The sequence below is a fragment of the Heteronotia binoei genome, chromosome 18 (assembly GCF_032191835.1).
Source record: "Heteronotia binoei isolate CCM8104 ecotype False Entrance Well chromosome 18, APGP_CSIRO_Hbin_v1, whole genome shotgun sequence".
NCBI lineage: Eukaryota > Metazoa > Chordata > Lepidosauria > Squamata > Gekkonidae > Heteronotia > Heteronotia binoei.
In genome coordinates, this window is record NC_083240.1 from 14,974,190 (window position 1) to 14,995,101 (window position 20,912).

General features: G+C 50.7%; 1 protein-coding gene and 1 non-coding gene across 2 annotated transcripts in view; both read left to right on the forward strand.

Annotated features, from left to right (window-relative positions):
- ARHGEF16 (Rho guanine nucleotide exchange factor 16) overlaps window positions 1-20,912 on the forward strand; it is a 53,959-nt gene that overhangs the window by 13,052 nt on the left and 19,995 nt on the right. The window contains exons 2-9 of the mRNA XM_060259454.1: window positions 510-561; window positions 2,069-2,241; window positions 6,331-6,387; window positions 8,079-8,239; window positions 9,304-9,456; window positions 11,812-11,941; window positions 13,399-13,473; window positions 16,981-17,073. Coding sequence (XP_060115437.1) covers window positions 510-561; window positions 2,069-2,241; window positions 6,331-6,387; window positions 8,079-8,239; window positions 9,304-9,456; window positions 11,812-11,941; window positions 13,399-13,473; window positions 16,981-17,073 — 894 coding nt within the window. The remainder of the gene's footprint in view (window positions 1-509; window positions 562-2,068; window positions 2,242-6,330; window positions 6,388-8,078; window positions 8,240-9,303; window positions 9,457-11,811; window positions 11,942-13,398; window positions 13,474-16,980; window positions 17,074-20,912) is intronic.
- On the forward strand, window positions 3,874-4,033 carry LOC132587416 (U1 spliceosomal RNA). The gene has a single exon (XR_009556426.1). It is a non-coding gene; the product is annotated as a U1 spliceosomal RNA (small nuclear RNA).

A 20,912-nucleotide genomic window follows, 5' to 3' on the forward strand; every position in this document is an offset into this window, starting at 1 on the left:
GGTGCCAGAGCTCATTAGCACAACTCACTTGCACCTGCCGCACCCCCCTAACATCACCGGAAGGTGTACTAAATTATATCAGCTCAGCATCTACCTTAGAATGCTTCTGGAATTACAACTGTCATCATCAAACTTGACTCCCGTCATACTTTTAAAATTACTTTCTCCTATATGGCCACAGTGGCATGAGGAAGATTTCCATCTGTCTGCTTTACCTGTTTTGGTTATTTTCCCCTTTTTTGTGGGGGGAAATATTAGAAAGTTTGTCCAATCTTAGAGTTCAGCAGAAGTTTCACAAGGGGATTGAACAATGGAGGCCAGAAGCAAGTATTTTTTTTTTGGGGGGGGGGGAGGATAAGAAAGAAAGCACAATGAAATGTAGAGCTTCCGGAGCTCCGCTCCTGTGAGCTCCTGCCCAAAACGAGGCCTGTTTGAGAGCCACTTCTGGATTTCTGACAGAGGTATCTATGTGCACATTGACTAAATCTCTCTCGCTGGTTTTTTGACAGAGAAACTTTGGGCGCAGGCGGATGCAACGGCATGGTGGCTCTTTCAAGGATGGTGAGTGCGGAGTGGGAAGGCTGCTGGATTCTAGGGTGTGTCCTGGGCAGAAGAAGGAAGATTGAGGTAGTGCAGTGGTTAGAGAGTTGCTCGGACAGGAGCAACTCAGGTTCAAATCCTCACTGAGTGGTCTTCAACCCATCCTGCCTTCTTGCTCAGCCCAGCTTATCTCTAAGATGGAGGAGAGAGCTGTATACACTGTATATGAGTGATCAAACTTGCTTAACGCAAGAGCCACGTAGAATAAACATCAGATGTTTGAGAGTCACAAGACATGAACAAATATTACACACACATCTTAATTAAAACTCTTAATACTTCATTTGCACAGAAAGATAAAATACATATGTATGCACTTTACAACACGACCATGCAAGGAGGAGACTTTTTTTAAAAAACAAAAGCTGGGAATAATAGTCCCCATAAGACCAGCATAGGGAAGTCTACAAATACTGCTTTTCAGCCATAGAGCCAGCTAAAATCACAGTGTTTGAAATAGGATCTGTATCCAGGAGAGCTTGCAAAGGCAAAAGACAGTGAAAAACAATTGTCTCCAGTTCTTTGTAGGAGGATTGTTCTCCCCGCCCCACCCATGTCTATACAAACTGAGATGTCACAGTGAAACACGTTTTTTTCAAAAAAATTTGAACTAAAAAAACCCTTTCAGATCCAAATAGATCACAGTTAGCCTTTTTAGGTCTAGTAAACTTTCTGTATGAGAGAGAAAGTCAGGGATTTTCTCACATCTGCTGCCTAGGAATCGACTTCTGGCAAAAGTTTACTTGGAAACTACCCAATTTAATTCCTATTACGTTCATGAAGCTGCTAATTAATTTGATGGGCCAATAAAAAAATTTCTGCTTGTGCAAGAACATAGTAGAAATATTTCCAACTCCTTGATGGTGCTTCTTTGAGGAGTGGCATTTAATCAGCAATAAAAGAACAGCCCGCAGAAAGGCACTTCAGAGCACTGGGCCTACAATCAAAAAGGTGGTTAAGTGCACGGACTCTTACTGAGAGAACCAAGTTTGATTCCCCACTCCTCCACTTGCAGCTGCTAGAATGGCTTTGGGTCAGCCGTAGCTCTTGCCGGGCTGTCCTTGAAAGGGCAGCTTCCGTGAGAGCTCTCTCAGCCCCACTTACCTCACAGGGTGTTTGTTGTGTGAGAGGAAGATAAAGGAGGTTGTGAGCTGCTCTGAGATTCAGAGTCAAGGGCGAGATATAAATCCAATATCTTCTGGTGGACACCCAAGTGCAGCTTTCAGATCAGCTGAAACTTGGGCTCACGTTGTTCATTCTGCTTTTGTGTGTATCCAATCCTCCTTTCCTCTACCATGGCACTTGAGGGTTCCCAGGAATTCTCCCATCCAACTGTAGCTTCAGCAAGATGGTTGCATTGTGTGTTGTGGGATGAGTCTTGACTGACCTGAGACTACAGGGAAGGAGTACGGGAGGCCGCAGAAAGCCATGTGGAGACTTCTGAGCATCTGTCTGGCTTCTCTTCCAGACCCCCGCCTGTATCAAGAGATCCGAGAGAGGGGCTTGAACTCCATCAGTCACGAGTCAGATGATGATCTGCTGGAGGTGGAAACCATCCCTGAGGAGCCTCCCACGGCCGACTCCGTCATTGTGGTGAGGAACTATCGCCCTGCCCACGTCACCTGGAGCCAACTTCCCGAGGTAAGAAAGAGGGGCTGCCGCCTTTCTGGAAAGTGGTCTTCAATTCACTTTTTCTTCTCGTGCCTCGTTATGTGTTGACCATGAACCTACTACAAGGTAGGTTGCCCTCTGCTGAGTTAGGCCACTTTTCCTTCTAACCAGGCACAGAAACAGATGTAGCTGAATTAGACCCTTGGTCCATCAAGTTTAGCATTGTCTACTCTGACTGGCAGCAGCTCTCCAGGGTCTCCAGCAGAGGTCTTTCACATCATCTACTGCTTGGTCTTTTTCCTGGAGATGCTGGGGATTGAACCTGGGACCTTCTGCATGCCAAGCAGATGCTCTACCACTGAGGCACAGCTCTCCCCATTGTCTACTCTGACTGGCAGCAGCTCTCCAGGATCTTGGGCAGAAAATTGTCTCTCCCCAAAGCTGCTTCTGGAGTTTCTTTAATTGAAGATGCCCGGGACTGAACATGACACCTTCTGCATTCAGGAGTATATAATTTGCCACTGAGTATTAGGCATTGCAGCAGCCCTGTGGTGCAGAGTGGGAAAGCTGCAGTACTGCAGTCTGAACTCTCTGCTCACGACCTGAGTTTGATCCCGGCGGGAGCTGGTTTCAAGTAGCCGGCTCCAGGTTGACTCAGCCTTCCATCCTTCCGAGGTTGGTAAAATGAGTACCCAGCTTGCTGGGGGGGGGGGTGGGGGGGAGTGTAGATGACTGGGGAAGGCAATGGCAAACCACCCCGTAAAAAGTCTGCCGTGAAAACGTTGTGAAAGCAACATCACCCCAGAGTCGGAAACGACTGGTGCTTGCACAGGGGACCTTTCCTTTAAACATAAGAACATAAGAGAAGCCATGTTGGATCAGGCCAATGGTCCATCCAGTCCAACACTCTGTGTCACACAGTGGCCAATATATGTGTGTGTGTACATACATACATACATACATACATATATATATATATATATATATATATATATATATATATATATATACACACACACACACACACACACATACATATACATATACATATACTGTGGCTAATAGCCACTGATGGACCTCTGCTCCATATTTTTATCCAATCCCCTCTTTCCTTTCCATTGGGCATTGCAGGCATGTTGGGCAGGCCACTCACTACACTAAATCCATCAGTGGATGGAGGGTTAAAGCCCCTCCCACTTCCCTGCAAGCCCTGGGGCAAATTGAGGCTTTGGATGCCTGCAGTTTGCATTTGAATTTGATGGCCCCTTCCAAGTGAACAGATCTATCCCATTGAAAAGCTGCTTTCGGGTGGTGTCCACTCCTTTTTTGAGCTGACTGTGCACTTTGGTTCAATATTTGCATGTCACTCCCTTCCTTGCCTGTGAGGTTCGGTAATCGACGCAGACTCTGGGAATCCCCTGCAGCAGCCACACGCATTTGAGGAAGTCATGCGGAAGAGTTTGGCTTGGGTGGCCTGGCCAGAAGGAGCAATTCCTTCCGGGGCTGCCCTGCTGTCCTCTGGCTGCTGTCCCACCCTCCTTTCTCTTCATCATGATGTTTCTTTGAAACGTCCTCCAAGGAGGAGGAGGAGGATAGATCCAGAGAAACTGGCCGTGTTAGTCTGTTGCTGCAAAATAGTCAAGAGGCCAGTAGTGCCTTTACTTGCTTACCTGGCAGGGGAGACACCTTGATCACGAAGGAAGTTTTCCCAGGTAGAGGCTCATCCATTGTACATCCATTGCACTCCTGCGATTTCCCCAAATGTGGGAAACTCAACTGCATAATTTGTGGTAGCGGGGGACTGCATTCACGCTTTCCCCTAAAAATTTTTAGAGAGCCAGTTTGGTGTAGTGGTTAAGTGTGTGGACCCTTATCTGGGAGAACAGGGTTTGATCCCCCACTCCTCCACTTGCAGCTGCTGGAATGGTCTTGGGTCAGCCATAGCTCTTGCAGGAGTTGTCCTTGAAAGGGCAGCTGCTGTGAGAGCCCTCTCAGCCCCACCTACTTCACAGGGTGTCTGTTGTGGGGGGAGAAGATATAGAAGATTGTAAGCCGCTCTGAGTCTCTGATTCAGAGAGAAGGGCGGGGTATAAATCTGCTGTTGTCTTCTTCTTTAAGACTAACACATTTTACTACCACGACAGGAGCACATTCAGCCAGTGCTGAGAGAGCTGCACTGGTTGCCTGTTGTGTTCCAAGTTCGCTTCAAGGTGTTGGTATTAACCTTTAAAGCCCTTTATGGTCAGGGACCTGCCTATCTACGGGACCGCCTTTCCCCATATATCCCCCAGAGAGCACTGCGATCAGGGACACAAAATCTGCTGTCTGCCCCTGGCCCAAAAGAAGCCAAGTTATGCATAACGAGATCCAGGGCTTTTTCATTGGCAGCACCAGAACTTTGGAACACCCTCCCAGAAGCTATAAGGGCCCTGCGGGATTTGTCGGCGTTCCGCAGGGCCTGTAAGACTGAACTGTTTAAACAGGCTTTTGTGGTTGATTGAAAATGGGCTGCCACCGGACATCCTACAGAATGCTGGCGATCATAGTCAGAAGTCAATACCGCCTAGATTGGACTAAGACAGCGCTAATAGTTTTAAAATTGATAAGTAAATTATGGTTTTTTATGTTTTATTGAATTGATTGTTTTTATGATGTTGTAAGCCGCCCTGAGTCCGCTTGCGGAGAGGGCGGGATATAAATGTAAAGTAATAAATAAATAAATAAATACTGGAGCATAAGCCTTCAAGAAACACAGCTCTCTTCATCAGATGCACACCCTCCATGCATCTGATGAAGACAGTTGTGTTCCTCAAAAGCTTATGCCACAGTAAAATTTGTTTGTCTTAAAGGTGCTACTGGACTCTTTACTATGATGACTACAATGATGATATGGTGGAATAATAATAATAATGCAGAGTGGCTCCACCTTGCAGTGAGACTGCCTGAGCTGGTTTGTTCCAGAGCTTTAGCAAAATCCACCTCGACACCTGTGTTTGCTTTGGCAGCAGATTGCAGGTGAGACGGTGGCTGCGTTGGAAATCACACAGAATGCAGCTTTGTTACCGCTGCAGTTCCCAAGAGTATCCCTGCCCGATCGAGATCAGAAGTTCAGCATCTGGTCTCTGAATAACCCCCCAAAGATTTCCTAGGAGCAGGGCATGGAGGTCAGTTCCTCCTCTGGTCATTGCATCCAGGAGATTGCACTTAAAAGTCCCCTGCCTTTGAACATGTGGTAGCAGCAAGTGCCACAAGCTAATGGGGCATTGTGCAAAGAAACGTGTCCTGAGACTGTTGCTGTTCAGGCAGGCAGTCGAGTCCGACTCTTTGTGACCCCATGGACCAAGTCATGCCAGGCCCTCCTGTCTTCCACCATCCCCCGAAGTCTGCTCAAATTCATGTTAGTTACATCATAACGCTGTCCAGCCATCTCATCTTTTGCCGTCCCCTTCTTCTTTTGCCATCTGTCTTCCCCAGCATCAGGGTCTCCTCCAGGGAGTGCTCCCTTCTCATTTGGTGGCCAAAGTATTTGAGCTTCAGCTTCAGCATCTGGCCTTCCAGGGAACAGTCTGGGTTGATTTCTCTTAGGACTGACTGATTTGATCTTCTTGTGGCCCAAGGGACTCTCAAGAGTCTTCTCCAGCACCACAAAGTATTTGAGCTTCAGCTTCAGCATCTGTCCTTCTAGGGAACAGTCTGGGTTGATTTCCCTTAGGACTGACTGATTTGATCTTCTTGTGGCCCAAGGGACTCTCAAGAGTCTTCTCCAGCACCACAAAGTATTTGAGCTTCAGCTTCAGCATCTGTCTTTCGAGGGAACAGTCTGGGTTGATTTCCCTTAGGACTGACTGGTCTGATCTTCTTGCAGCCCAAGGGACTCTCAAGATTCTTCTCTACTACCCATCAATTTCATTGTGTGCCCCTGAGTTCTGAGAGAGGGAGAGTAAAAAAAAGACCTTTCTCCACACCGTGTGTGGTTTTCTAAAGGTGTCATCTCTCTCCCCGGCCATCTTTATTTTTCCTTGAGGCATAGCCTTTCCCCCGGGAAGCTCAGAGCAAGGTGGTGTGGGGGGAAGCCAGAGATGTGGGCCTTTCTCACTCACTCAAGGTTGCCTTCTGCAGGTGCAGGAAGCTGGCATCTTGGAGCTGATCTCCCCTGAAGAACGGAAGAGGCAAGAGGTGAGTGCAGCCCCAGGGGGGAAGAAACAGTGAGAGAAGGAATTGGTGCCTGCCAATGCTGGGAAACTGAGAAGAGCCACACTGAGAAATGCCTCTCCCCAGCTTAGCGCTTCTCCTGATCATCGAATCATACAGTTGGAAGGGACCTCCAGAGTCCTCTAGTCCACGCCCCTGCACAATGCAGGAAATTCACAAAATACAGCCCTCATTAACCCTTGGAGAAGCCCGCAACACCCTTCTCCACTTACGTGATTTTGAGCAGCAGATGCCTTTTGACTGGGGGAGTTGGGGAACCAAGGAGAGCTCCAGGTGAGCCAGGCCTGCTTGGGCTGGCTGGGGGAGGTGGCATATGCTAATGAGCTCCACCACCTATTTTTCTACAAAATGACCCCTGCTGCAAACACACAACTGCACATGTAGCATTCCAGAGCAGGATTAATATTTGTGCTCTCACTTCCTCTTTCTTGCCCTGCGCTGCCACACTTCTCTAGTACAATCCTGCAGGCCCTGCAAAACAGAGTAGGGCTATGGTTAAGGACAGCATTGGGTGCCTAGCTGATGGGTGCAGCAGGTTTAGGCTCCCCATCCTTCCCTGCCCTCCCTGCTTCTCCCCCTCCCTCCCCTGCCCTCCCTGCTTCTCCCCCTCCCCTCCCTGCTTCTCCCCCTCCTTTCCCTGCCCCTCCCTGCTTCTCCCCCTCCCCTCCCTGCTTCTCCCCCTCCCTCCCCTGCCCCTCCCTGCTTCTCCCCCTCCCTCCCCTGCCCTCCCTGCTTTTCCCCCTCCCTCCCCTGTTTCTCCCCCTCCCTCCCTTGCCCCTCCCTGCTTCTCCCCCTCCCTCCCCTGCCCTCCCTGCTTCTCCCCCTCCCCTCCCTGCTTCTCCCCCTCCTTTCCCTGCCCCTCCCTGCTTCTCCCCCTCCCCTCCCTGCTTCTCCCCCTCCCTCCCCTGCCCCTCCCTGCTTCTCCCCCTCCCTCCCCTGCCCTCCCTGCTTCTCCCCCTCCCCTCCCTGCTTCTCCCCCTCCCTCCCCTGCCCTCCCTGCTTCTCCCCCTCCCCTCCCTGCTTCTCCCCCTCCTTTCCCTGCCCCTCCCTGCTTCTCCCCCTCCCCTCCCTGCTTCTCCCCCTCCCTCCCCTGCCCCTCCCTGCTTCTCCCCCTCCCTCCCCTGCCCTCCCTGCTTTTCCCCCTCCCTCCCCTGCTTCTCCCCCTCCCTCCCTTGCCCCTCCCTGCTTCTCCCCCTCCCTCCCCTGCCCTCCCTGCTTCTCCCCCTCCCCTCCCTGCTTCTCCCCCTCCTTTCCCTGCCCCTCCCTGCTTCTCCCCCTCCCCTCCCTGCTTCTCCCCCTCCCTCCACTGCCCCTCCCTGCTTCTCCCCCTCCCCTCCCTGCTTCTCCCCCTCCCTTCCCTGCTTCTCCCCCTCCCTCCCCTGCCCCTCCCTGCTTCTCCCCCTTCCTTCCCTTCTCCATATATTTTAGACTTCCCCTCTGTTTGAGTACACTGCCTTAAGCTTGTATACTATTGTTTTATTTATTTGGTTGCTATTTATTAACTTACGTTGTATTTGTTGTTGTTACCTTCTCTGAGCCAGTTTCAGGACGGCGGGTTAGAAATTAGTTGAGATAAATAAATTGTTCCTGCGTGCATCTTTTTTTGTATTAATTAGAAAAATGTTTTCCTTCCTCCCTCCCTCCCTTCCTTGCAGGCCATTTTTGAGATCATCACATCCGAGTATTCCTACATGCGCAGCCTGGACGTTCTGGTGACCCACTTCCTGAAGTCGGAGGAGCTCAAGGAGACGATGACGCAGACGGAGCACCACCACCTCTTCTCCAACGTTGGGGATATCCTGGCAGCCAGCAAGAGGTGAGGGCGGAAGACCACCTGGGGGCATTCTTGGATGTCAGTGTGGAGGTCTTAAGTTGTAGGTATTCGTCGAGCCAGGGGTCATCAACCTTACAGGGCTCTTAGTACAGGGCCTACTGTAAGCTCCAAGAGGACTGGCTACATCAGGGGGTGTGGTCTAATATGCAAAGGAGCTCCTGCTACAAAAAAAGCCCTGGAGGGTGGGAAGGGATGAACCAGTGCTTGGCTCTTGCGACCCTTTCGGATTGGCCCAGGGATCCTGGAGGTTGTTTTGTCTTTCTCTGGGCATAGAGCAGGGATCGCCGGAGGAGTAGGTGGAGGAGGTAGCTGCAAATTTCCTGAGGTGGGCAGTGGGTTGGACTAGATGACCCCTGAGGTCACTTCCTGCTCTGAGTTTCTAAGAAGAAGATGATGATATTCGATTTATATCCTGCCCTGTACTCTGAATCTCAGAATCTCAGAGCGGTCACAATCTCCTTTACCTTCCCCTCTCCACAACAGACACCCTGTGAGGTAGGTGGGGCTGAGAGAGCTCTGATAGAAACTGCCCTTTCAAGGACAGCTCTGCGAGAACGATGGCTGACCCAAGGCCATTCCAGCAGCTGGAAGTGGAGGAGTGGGGAATCAAACCCGGTTCTCCCAGATAAGAGTCCATGCACTTAACCACTACACCAGACTGGCTCTAAGACCCGGGACCCTCCATTTTTAGTCTGTAGCAGCTCGTGCACACAAGAGCTTGCGTACGTTTAGGTATTAAACAAGTTAAGAGTCCAGTGGCATCAACTTTGCATGTGCCCACGAAAGCTGAATAAAACTTCATTGCTCTTAAAGATGCCACTGGATTCTAACTTTGTTCTTCTGTCTGAGATCAACACGGCTGCCCATTTGGGTATGAAAGGCTAGGCTCTGTGCAAGCGGGATTGTTTAGTAGCTGGCGGTTGGATACAGTGACCCCAATCAGCCCCCTCTGGGCACTCCTTTTACTGGAGGTGGTGCTTGAAAGAAACTTCTTTTGACCGTGAAAAGTGGTTGGGCAGGGAGCTAAAGATCCTCTTGTGTCTTAGTTTCTTTGAGGACTTGGAAAAGAGACACCAGGAGCATCTCTTGATCCCAGACATCAGTGACGTCGTGGAGGATCGGGCAAACTTCCATTTCCACCCCTACGTCATCTACTGTTCCAACGAGGTCTACCAGCAAAGGACCCTGCAGAAACTGCTGTGAGTGCCTGCGGCCATCCTGCACTTCAGTGATTCTCAACAAGGCTTTGTTTTTGCCAGGGTTGTGAAAAGGGGGCCTCTGAGCATGGGCAGAGTGTGTGTCCCTCCCATGCCCCATCCTCATAGTGGAAAGTGGAAGGAGCTGCTTGGAGGTAGCAGCCCCCAGGAGGCCAGGCTAGCCCTTGCTCTCCGTAGCTCAGAAACGAAGGGGGATGGGTCCTTGGATAGGAAATGGCTGACAAGGGCTGGGGCTGCTGTGAAGAGGCAGGCCATGGCAAACCACTTCTGCTTGTCTCTTGCTTTGGAGGCCCCACAAGGTGGAGCTTCATGGAGCTGCCATGAATCAATTGAGTCTTGATGGCATCTCTCTCCCTCCCCCCCTCTCTCCCTTCCTCTCTCCCTCTTGATGGCATCTCTCTCTCTCCCTCCCTCCTTCTTCTCCCCCATCTCTCCCCCTCTCCCTCCCTTCCCCTCTCCCTCTCTCCCTCCTCCCCCTCCCTCTCTCCCCCTTTCCCTCCCTCTCTCTCCCCTCTCCCTCCCTCTCTCTCCCCCTCCCTCCTCCCCTCCCCCTCCCTCCCTCTCTCTCTCCCCTCCCTCTCTCTCCCCCTCCCTCCCTCTCCCTCCCTCCCTCTCCCTCCCTCCCTCTCCCTCCCCCTCCCTCCCTCTCTCTCCCCCTCTCCCTCCCTCCCCCCTCCCTCCCTTCCTTCCTTTAGATTTTTACACTGCCCTTTCTGCAAGCAGGCTTAGAGTAGAGTACAGTAGTTATCCATAAAAATACATGTAAAACTCAGTAAGTAATTTAAAATACCATCCTATAAATGCCTAGTACCCATACGGCGCTGTAATACAGTTTTATTTTACATGAAAAGTGGGGAGGGGTGGAAGCAGTTAGCGGGCTGGGTAACTGTTGAAGCCTCTCAGACCTTTAGACCAATGTTAATAGCCATTGATGCTGAAATTGTCACCGTCCTCAACTGTATGATTGGCAGGACATCTCTGCCTTACAGGCATCTCTGCCTTCAATGAAATGTATTTCGCTATTTTATTTATTTGCATCGTCTGTATGACGTCTTTCTCACTTGGATTCAAGGCAGATTACGCAGAGTGAGTCAATAGAATCGACAGGAGGGGCAGTCAACAAACGATACAATAGAATCAGGGTGGTGGAACCCATTGGGAATCTAAAAACAGTATTGAAGTACACCGTAAGCCTTAACATGACACATTAATTGATACAAAAATTGCATAGCAGAAGCCCTGGCTGCAGGAAGCTGAAAACAGTAGTATCAAAACCTAGAGCTGGAAAGTCATAGACCACGGTCCCTAATAATTTATCCAAGTAACTTTGTTATTCATTTAGTGCAGTATAACTCTGTTGAATGCATAGAAAAGTTCCCTTTGCATAGTTTTGCACAGGTTGCAGAAAGCCAGGAGAGTGGAAGCCATCTTGACCTCAGGCATGCCATTTTGCAAGGTTGGGGCCACAACAAAGAAGGCACAGAGCCTGTTCGCCAACCAGGATCCCTGATTGTCTTGCCCTCAAAGGAACACCTTTGAGGTTGGGATAGAGACAGTTGTAGGTACTTGTGGCTGAAGCACTGAAGATGGGCAGGGAAACCTGATTGTGCTAAGCAACACCCAGATCTTGTGCAGCAAATCTATGCTGGCAAAAGCATAGTGACATTTTGCAAATGACAATTGTGTGTTTCACCATCTGGACAGGCAGACTACATTGTTAAGACGTGTTGCATCTTGTTAAGGGTTTGGTAAAAATAGAACCCTGCTTCCCACTGTGGCCCTCCAGGTGTCTCCAGAACCACCCACAGCAACTAATTCAGGGAAGTATGCTGACTGAGCATGGAGGTTTCATTCAGCCATCATGGCCAATAGCCAGTGGCAAATCTCTCCTCTGTGCGTGCTTCTGAATCTGGAACCCTCCCTCCCTCCCTCCCTCCCTCCCTCCCTTCCTTCCTTCCTTCCTTCCTTCCTTCCTTCCTTCCTTCCTTCCTTCCTTCCTTCCTTCCTTCCTTCCTTCCTTCCTTCCTTCCTTCCTTCCTTCCTTCCTTCCTTCCTTCCTTCCTTCCTTCTTTCCTTCCCTCCCTCCCTCCCTCCCTCCCTCCCTCCCTCCCTTCCCTCCCTTCCCTCCCTTCCCTTCCTTCCTTCCTTTGGCAGAACTATCTCCCATCAATCTGCCCAGCCCTCATTTGAATCCCTCTAAGCTGGTGACCACCACATCTTGTAACGGTGAGTTCCAAAAGCCCAGCTATCCGTTGAACTTCAGCCAAGCCAAAGGAGAAGCTGCTGAAAAGGAGCCAAAGCAAGAACTTAACACAATGTTCCCTCAACCTCTCGCAGAACCACAAACCCTGCGTTTAAAGACACGCTGAAACAAATCGAGCGGAAGCCAGAGTGCGGCAGCCTGCCCTTGTTCTCCTTCCTCATCCTCCCCATGCAGAGAGTGACCCGCTTGCCTCTCCTGATGGACGTGAGTAAAAGCTCAGGGCAGGAGTAGTTTGAGAGGAACCTTGCCTACTTATTGGCCAGCCACGATCCCTGATTGATTGTCTTGCCCTTCAGAATACATTAGTGAGCAACACCACTTTCCTACCTATTGGCCAACCAGGATCCCTGATTGATTGTCTTGCCCTTCAGAATGCATTAGTGAGCAACACCACTTTCCTACCTATTGACCAACCAGATCCCTGATTGATTGTCTTGCCCTTCAGAATACATTAGTGAGCAACACCACTTTCTTACCTTTTGGCCAACGAGGATCCCTGATTGATTGTCTTGCCCTTCAGAATACATTAGTGAGCAACACCACTTTCCTACCTTTTGGCCAACCAGGATCCCTGATTGATTGTCTTGCCCTTCAGAATGCATTAGTGAGCAACACCACTTTCCTTCCTATTGGCCAACCAGGATCCCTGATTGATTGTCTTGCCCTTCAGAATGCATTAGTGAGCAACACCACTTTCCTACCTATTGGCCAACCAGGATCCCTGATTGATTGTCTTGCCCTTCAGAATGCATTAGTGAGCAACACCACTTTCCTACCTATTGGCCAACCAGGATCCCTGATTGATTGTCTTGCCCTTCAGAATGCATTAGTGAGTAACACCACTTTCCTACCTATTGGCCAACCAGGATCCCTGATTGATTGTCTTGCCCTTCAGAATGCATTAGTGAGCAACACCACTTTCCTTCCTATTGGCCAACCAGGATCCCTGATTGATTGTCTTGCCCTTCAGAATGCATTAGTGAGCAACACCACTACAACCTGGTTGGCTTGACTCCTGGCTGCACGCAGGCAAATTGTATATTATAATGAAAGCACCTTCAAGGATGCTTAAAGCAGTGATATTGATCTGGTTTGTAAAATCTAATAGGATGATGGTTCTCCTTAGCTTAGGGTTGCCAGCGTTGGGTTAGGAAATACTTGGATGTTTTGGGGACGGAGCCTGATGAGGACGGAGTTTGAGGAGAGGAGGGGCATCAGTGGGGTAGAATGCCATAGAGTCCACTTTCCAAAACTGCCATTTTCTCCAGGGGAACTGAACTGGAGTTCCGCTGTAATCCCAGGAGATCTCCAGTCACCACCTGGAAGCTGGCAACGCTGCCTTAGATTCATAGGCACAACGTCAATAGAGCGTGGTCCTGCCCTTGTGTTGACTTAGCTAATTTGCATGCTTAGTTGAGCAGGGCCAAGGGGTCTATGCAAGCATTGAGGGCCCTTCCTCCCAAATTCCTGGAAAACGTACTCCCCCTTTTGGCCTGTTTGGGCCTAGCCTTGTGGCCAGAAGAGCTTTAGGTTGGAAGAGTTCCCAGTTTCCATGATAGCCAACTTCTGCTCCCCCATCTCCTGAGGAACTACAGTGAATCCAGTGGCTTTTGATTTGACGAGATGCAGTCCTTGTTGAGTTGCCCTTTTTTCAATTGCAGACGGTTTGTCAGAAAACTCGGATGGGCAGCGCAGCTTACAATGCTGCCACGAGGGCGCTGAAAGCAATAAGCAAGGTGAGTGCGTTTACTCATGTGCAAGGTAGCTGTAGTGGTGGCTTACTAGGATCGTGTTCTCTTCAGGGGCTGAAAGGCAATTTAAATGTGTCCCAACAAGAGCTTCAAGCGTTAATTAATTGGCGAAGCAGTGTGGCGCAGTGGTTAAGAGTGTTGGCCTTGTATCTGGGAAATCCAGGGTTACATCTCTACTTGTGCCGTGGAAGCTTGCTGGGTGACCTTGGGCCAATCACACACTCTCAGCCCACCTCACAGGGTTGTTGTGAGGAGAAAGTGGAGGAGAGGGTAATGATGTAAGCTTCTTTGGGTCCTCACTGGAAAGCAAATCGGGGTACAAATGAATTGTCAATACATAAATTGTATGTGTGCGTTTCATATCAGCATATACCGCAATACCAGCTGTTTATCAGCCATTGAATTGATTTCTTTTTTTAAAAGAAAATAAATGAAACAAACATGCTAATAAAGGTAAAGGTTGTCCCCTGTGCGAGCACCAGTCGTGTCCGACTCTGGGGTGACGTTGCTTTCACAACGTTTTCATGCAAGACTTTTTATGGGGTGGTTTGCCATTGCCTTCCCCAGTTATCTACACTCCCCCCCCCCCCCCCAAGCAAGCTGTGTACTCGTTTTACCGACCTCGGAAGGATGGAAGGCTGAGTCAATCTTGAGCCGGCTACTTGAACCCAGTTTCCACTGGGATCGAACTCAGATTGTGAGCAGAGTTTAGGACTGCAGTACTGCAGCTTTACCTCTCTGCACCACGGGGCTCTCTAAACATGCTAACAGGACAATCTTTAAAGAGGCAGAAAGAAGGAAGATTGCTTTGTATGCGGTGCCTACCAGGATCATTCCTGCTGGCTAACTTGTGTCAGCTTGTAGCAGCAACATAAAAGCAGGAGTCCGGTGGCACCCAAAAGGCTATCCACGTTCATTCCACTGTGAACACTCATAAATCAGAGCTTGCTTCATCCGCTGCATAAGGTGGAGATCCCTGAGGCCAACGCTTCTTTATTCACAACAGAGAGGATTCCTCCTTCCCTACCGATGCTAATATCCTGCATGCCTGGAGGTTGAATCCATTCAGCTGTATCTGTGGAACTTCCCAATAACATCCGCTTATCTTGTTTTATCTCGCACAAGCTGTTATGTTAATCCTGCTTTGCTTATCTTTGGGGCACCGAGCGAGCCCTTTGCCTTCCTCATTGGATCTTATTTTAACCTGGCCTTTTCCTGGAACCTTCCTCCACCGCCCCCCTGTTGTGAATAATGGATTTGCAGTCCCCTGCCTTTTATGAAAGTGAGCACCGACTCACGGAATCCTTAACGCCTGCATTAATTCGGTGCCTCTCTTTTAAAAAAGGGCTGCTGGACTGCTGTTTTATTTGATCTGGGTTGCAGATTACATAGGAATGGGCTGAACCCTCGTTTATTAAACCCTCGTTTATTAAGTACTTGGGATGTCAGCACTGCCAAGCTGACAACCTTCTCAACAGAGATTCCGTACAGTGTCGCCATAGTCCAAGAAATGTCTTTGCATATCATAACAGGCTTCCTCGGGAGGTGGTGGGCTCTCCTTCCTTGGAGGTTTTTCAACAGAGGCTAGATGGCCATCTAACAGCAATGAAGATCCTGTGAATTTAGGGGGAGGTGTTTGTGTGTTTCCTGCATTATGCAGGGGGTTGGACTAGATGACCCTGGAGGTCCCTCTGTGATTCTGTTCTATGATTTATCTTGTGGGTGGATCCTGCACCTAAAAGATCAGTAGCTCAGCCTTTCATAATTTCAAGGCCTCCAAGCCCTTCAAGTCAAGTTGGGAACCAGTTTGGTGTAGTGGTTAAGTGTGCAGACTCTTATCCGGGAGAACCGGGTTTGATTGGCCACTCTTCCACCCACACCTGCTGGAATGGCCTTGGGTCAGCCATAGCTCTCGCAGAGCTGTCTTTGAAAGGGAGCTTCTGTGAGAACTCTCTCAGCCCCACCTACCTCACAGGGTGTCTGTTGTGCGGGAGGAAGGTAAAGAAGATTGTAAGCCACTCTGAGTCTCTGATTCAGAGAGAAGGGGTATAAGTCTATAGTCTTCTCTTCTCCTCCCCAGTGTAAAATTTCTGGCGAATCCAATGTTTGGATTCTGAGATTCAGAGTGTAGGGCAGGATATAAATCCAGTATCTCCTCCTTCTTTGAAACCATTTTTTTAGGCACTTAAGCTGCCCCTCTAACACAGTCTGCCCATGTGACACAGACAGGAAGGGGCCATGGCTCACTGAAAGAGCCTCTGTCTTGCATGCAGAAGGTGCCAGGTTCAATTCCCAGCATCCCCGATTAAAAAATATCTGGCAGTAGGTGGTGTGAAAGGCTGCTCTGCCCGAGACCCTGGAGAGCTGCTGCCAGTCAGAGTAGACAACGGTGACCTTCGTAGACCAATTGCTTGACTCAGTGTATGGCAGCTTCATTCATGTTCATGATCAGTATGATTAAATTAGTACCGTAGTTCTTAAACAGCTTGCAGAATTAAGTTGATTTTATTAGCATATCATGGAAAACTAGAGCTGGTCATTCTTGATGGGTCACCAATGAATCATAGAACAGACCCAGCTTTTCTACTGGACAGACCCAGCTTTTCTACTGCTGAAACAGGAAGAAATGAGTCCCCTTTGACCATCCAAAAGGCCATGCTTGGCCTCTATGCCTTGTTGTTGGCCCTTCAGAGTAACTGGCTGGCCAGTGTGTGAGACAGGATGACCCTAGATTGGACCATGGGTCTGAACCAGCGGGGCTTTTCTTAAATTCTTACTGTGGGGGGTGGGAAGAGAGGAATTGAGTGAGTGAGTAAAAAGCAAGACTGGATCCAATCTGTCAGAGTTTGGAGAACTGTGTTTGGTGTAGTGGTTAAGTGTGTGGACTCTTATCTGGGAGAACCAGGTTTTTCCCCCACTTTCAGCTGCTGGAATGGTCTTGGGTCAGCCATAGCTCTCGCAGAGCTGTCCTTGAAAGGGCAGTTTCTGTCAGAGCTCCCTCAGCCCCACCTACGTCTTTTATATTGCATAGTAGTAGTCTCAGGGGTGGCCAAACTGCGGCTCAGGAGCCACATGTGGCTCTTGAAGCCCCCACTACCCCACTGGCTGGCTTGGAGAAGGCTTTTCTCTCTTTAAATCACTTATCTAAGTCAAGCCAGCCAGAGGCTTGGAAAATGCATTTAAAGATGCTTTCTTTCCACCTCTCACCCTCCCCTATCTACTTGCCTTCCTTCCTTCCTTCTTCTCTCCCTCCCTCCCTATCTTGAGAGGCTCTCAAACATCTGACGTTCATGTCTTGCGGCTCTCAAACATCTGATGTTTTTTTATGTGGCTCTTACGTTAAGCAAGTTTGGCCACCTCTGTACTAGAGCCTTTAGGCTGGACATGGCAGGGGCTGAACCAGGGACCTTCATGCCAAGCAGGGTCTCTCCCTCCAAATCACAGCCCATCCCTCCCTTAAGTTTGCTTTATCTCCCCCCCCCCCGTGTCTAGCTGGTGAAACAGTGCAATGAGGGTGCCCACACCATGGAGAGGACAGAGCAGATGTACACACTGCAGAAACAACTGGAGTTCGGGAAAATCAAGGTGAGAACAGAAAACTGCATGTTGCCTCCTGGGTAAATGCCAGAGTACAGAATGGAACAAATAAAAAATAAACAAAACATCTTCTTCGTGGTCTCTGTGCATCACACCAATGGGAGAGGCGCCGGCGCCGATCACGATCGGTAACTTCAAAGCCGCGGATTTCCGCGCCCCCGCCCCGGTGCGCATGCGCAGGCACCCCTCCCCTGCGCATGCCCAACGGGGCAGGAGCGGACATCCCGCCAGTTCTCTTCTGACCGCCGCTGAGATCAGTCGATCTTTCCTTCGGTCGGTGGATTACTTGCTTCAGCCTTGCTGGTTTTCTTTCCAGTGCGGATTCTTCTAGCGTTATCGCTTTCCTTCATTTCGTGAGTGGGGTGGAGTGTTATTTTTGTTATTTTTCCTTGACTCCAGTATCCCTTTCCCTTCCCTTCCCTCTTCCCCCCCTCACCCTCCCCACGCTTTCGCGTATGGAAAAGCGCTGGGGCTTCTTCAAACGGTGCAGGCGGTGTGGCAGTAAGATCGCCCCTCCGGACGGCCATACCCTTTGTTTGCTGTGTTTAGGAGAGACACATAAACCGGACTCCTGCACCCATTGCGCGAGGTTTTCCAGACAAACCCGCAAAAACCGAGCGGCTCGTCTCGCGGCAGCCTTGGTCGAACAGGCACTGTCTCCGAGGAATATGGCGTCATCAGAAAGCGCGCCAAAATCCTCGACGTCGGTGGTCGATACCGACAAAACCTCCCTCGATGCCGATCGCCCCCTGAAAAGAGCGGGCTCGGCTTCGTTACCAGAGACCTCGACACCAGCGAAGAGGTCTAAGGAGGATAAAGGAGCTTCTGCGGGGTCGAAGAAAAAGTCCGACAAACAGAAGCATAAGAAGGTTCCTGCGACCTCGTCACCGACATCGCCGCCCGATCTAACAACTCCAGTGTTACCGCCTTTAAAGTTGCTGGCCTCCCCGGCTCGGCATCGACCGACTGTGCCGCTCGAATCGATGTCGACGCAGATAGCGATCTCTTCCGACTCCGACCGAGATCTGGAATCGGCGCAACGTCTGGTGAGCGATGACAGCCCTTCGGACCTCACTCAGGAGGAGAAGGACAGCTCTCGAGATCGACCGGAGACGACTCCTCGGGATCGATCCCGCAGTGCGCAGAGAGTCTCCCCTCTAACACTGAAACGGGTGCCACATCCGGACCAGCTTAAGACATCCCAACGGGACCGATCCTGGAGTCCTCGGTATCGACGGGATCGTCGGTCATCGAAGGAGAGATCTCCGGAGGATCGATCTCCTAGGAGGCACCGAGAAGTTTCCCCACGACTGCGAACACCGCCACCGCTCTCGTGGGACCAAAGGCAATGGCAATACCTCTATGGGTCCTGCCCGATGCCGTCTATGTTTCCCTGGTTCCCTCCTCGTCAGCCTGATTGGGACCAACGTTCGGAAGCATCTTACCGTTCGAGGACATCGTACCGCCCCCCGAAGTGCAAAGCGTCGGCGTCGATGTCGAAGCCTCCGGCCGAGGAACCGGCTAAGAGGAAGAAGTCTCCTCCCACCGAAGAGACTGTGGCCCCGGAACCGATTCGCGATCGACCCGCTCAGTCAGACCAGTCGGAGTCCCCGGACTCACCGAGATCCTCCGAGGGCTCTATCCAAGAGGAGCAGCTGTCCTCAGAGGAGCTATCTCCCCCAAACAAGGTCGGAGAAGACCAGCCCATCTCCCCTTCGGAGGACTTAAAATCCTATGGGGAACTGATAAAAAGGATGGCTCAGTCTATATCTTTGTCGACCATTCAGCCTGTGCCTGTCGTTACCGATAGCGTATTCGACATCGTTCAGATGGATACATCGACGGCCGTAGCGCTTCCATTGACAACGGTGATGTTACACACTGCAAAAGCTTCATGGGACAAGCCTGCTTCCACCCCTATTACATCGCGCAGGCTTGATCACATGTACCGTATTCAAGAATCCTCAGCGGACTTTCTCTTCAATCACCCCCGACCCAATTCAATCGTAGTGGCTTCATCCTCCAAGGCCAGGAAGACCCACGCCACCCCTCCAGACAAGGAGGGTAAGAAGCTAGATGGTCTGGGGCGAAGATTTTACACGGCAGGGGCATTGGGCCTCAAGGTCGCCAATTACGCGGCCTGCATGGGGCGCTATCAATACGCCCTATGGGATCGTGTGTCCACCTTACTCCCAGGGCTTCCAGAACACTCCAGAAATGCCCTTAAGAAAATCCAGAACGAGGGCACGGCATTGGCCAAGCAGCAGTTAAACTCCGCTAAACACGCTGGGGATATAGGTGCCAAGACTCTTACTTCGGCTGTGACTCTTCGGAGACACTCATGGCTGAGGTCCACAGCCTTACAGGCCGACACCCAGGCTTATGTCGAGGACTTACCTTTCGATGGAAAGGGGCTATTCAGCGCCACCACCGATACGGTGCTCCAAGACATGGACAAAAGCATCCGTACCTCCAGGAATCTGGGGGTACCGGCGTCATCCAGGCAGCAAACCAAGCGTCCATGGTCCAAGGCATGGAGCAAGAAACCCTTCCAGAAGCAATCTGGGGACCAACAATGGCGGCCCAAGACCTCGGGCTCCTTCAGCAAGTCCCAGTACGGGGCTAAGGCCAAATACTCGCCTACCTCCTCCCAGTCTTCCAGGCAAAAGGGGAACAGGCCGGCTAAACAGGGCCTTTGACTTCCCCCCCTTCCTTTACCACACCCCCACCAATTCTTCAGACCACCCCCGCCTCTGGCCCTTTTTCCGAGCGTGGTCGTCCATAACAACAGACCACTGGGTGCTATCGATAGTCCGGATGGGCTATCTAATCGAATTTCTACAGGAGCCGAAGGCTCCAACATTCGTCTACACCACCCCGTCTCCCACCCTCCGAGAGGAGGTGAGGACTTTGCTCGAGAAGAAGGCCATAGAACCCGTTCCGCCAGACCAAGTCCGAATGGGGTTCTACTCCCGCTATTTTACCGTCCCGAAGCGGGATGGGGGCCTGCGGCCCATAATGGACCTTCGGGGACTCAACGACTTTATACCACACCAAAAGTTTCGTATGACATCCCTGTCCAACATACTTCCTCTGCTAAACCCTGGAGACTGGATGGCTACATTGGACCTCCAGGATGCTTATTTTCATATAAGCATCCATCCAGCTCACAGAAAATTTCTAAGGTTCGCCATTGGGACTTCGCACTTCCAATACCGTGCGCTTCCCTTTGGGTTGTCAACAGCCCCAAGGGTATTCACAAAGACTATGGTAGTGGTGGCGGCCCACCTCAGATTGCAGGGCATAGCAATATACCCGTACATCGACGATTGGCTTCTGGTGGCCGGATCCGAACCCGACCTCCTGAAGCATATCTCCACCACCCTGAACCTCCTCCAACAGTTGGGGTTACGAGTGAATATGAAGAAGTCCTTCCTCCATCCATCCCAAAGGATCCAATTCATTGGGGCGATTCTGGACACACAACAGTGCAGGGCATTTCTGCCGGAGAAAAGAGCAAAGGACATTATAGACTTAATACACATTTTCCGGTCAAGCCAAACCGTAACTGCACTCCAGATTCTGCGATTGCTGGGACTAATGGCAGCCACTACGGCGGTGCTGACGTTTGCACGGCTGCACATGAGGAGTCTTCAGTTGTGGTTCCTGAGACGATTCCGTTGTGGGATGGACCCTCCGCTACGCAGGTTTTCCATTCCGCAGGAGATCCTGGCGTCTCTGACATGGTGGTGCCACAAGCAAAACTTGCTTCAAGGGGCACCGTTCCACAGGCCACAGCCGACAGTGACTCTGACCTCAGACGCATC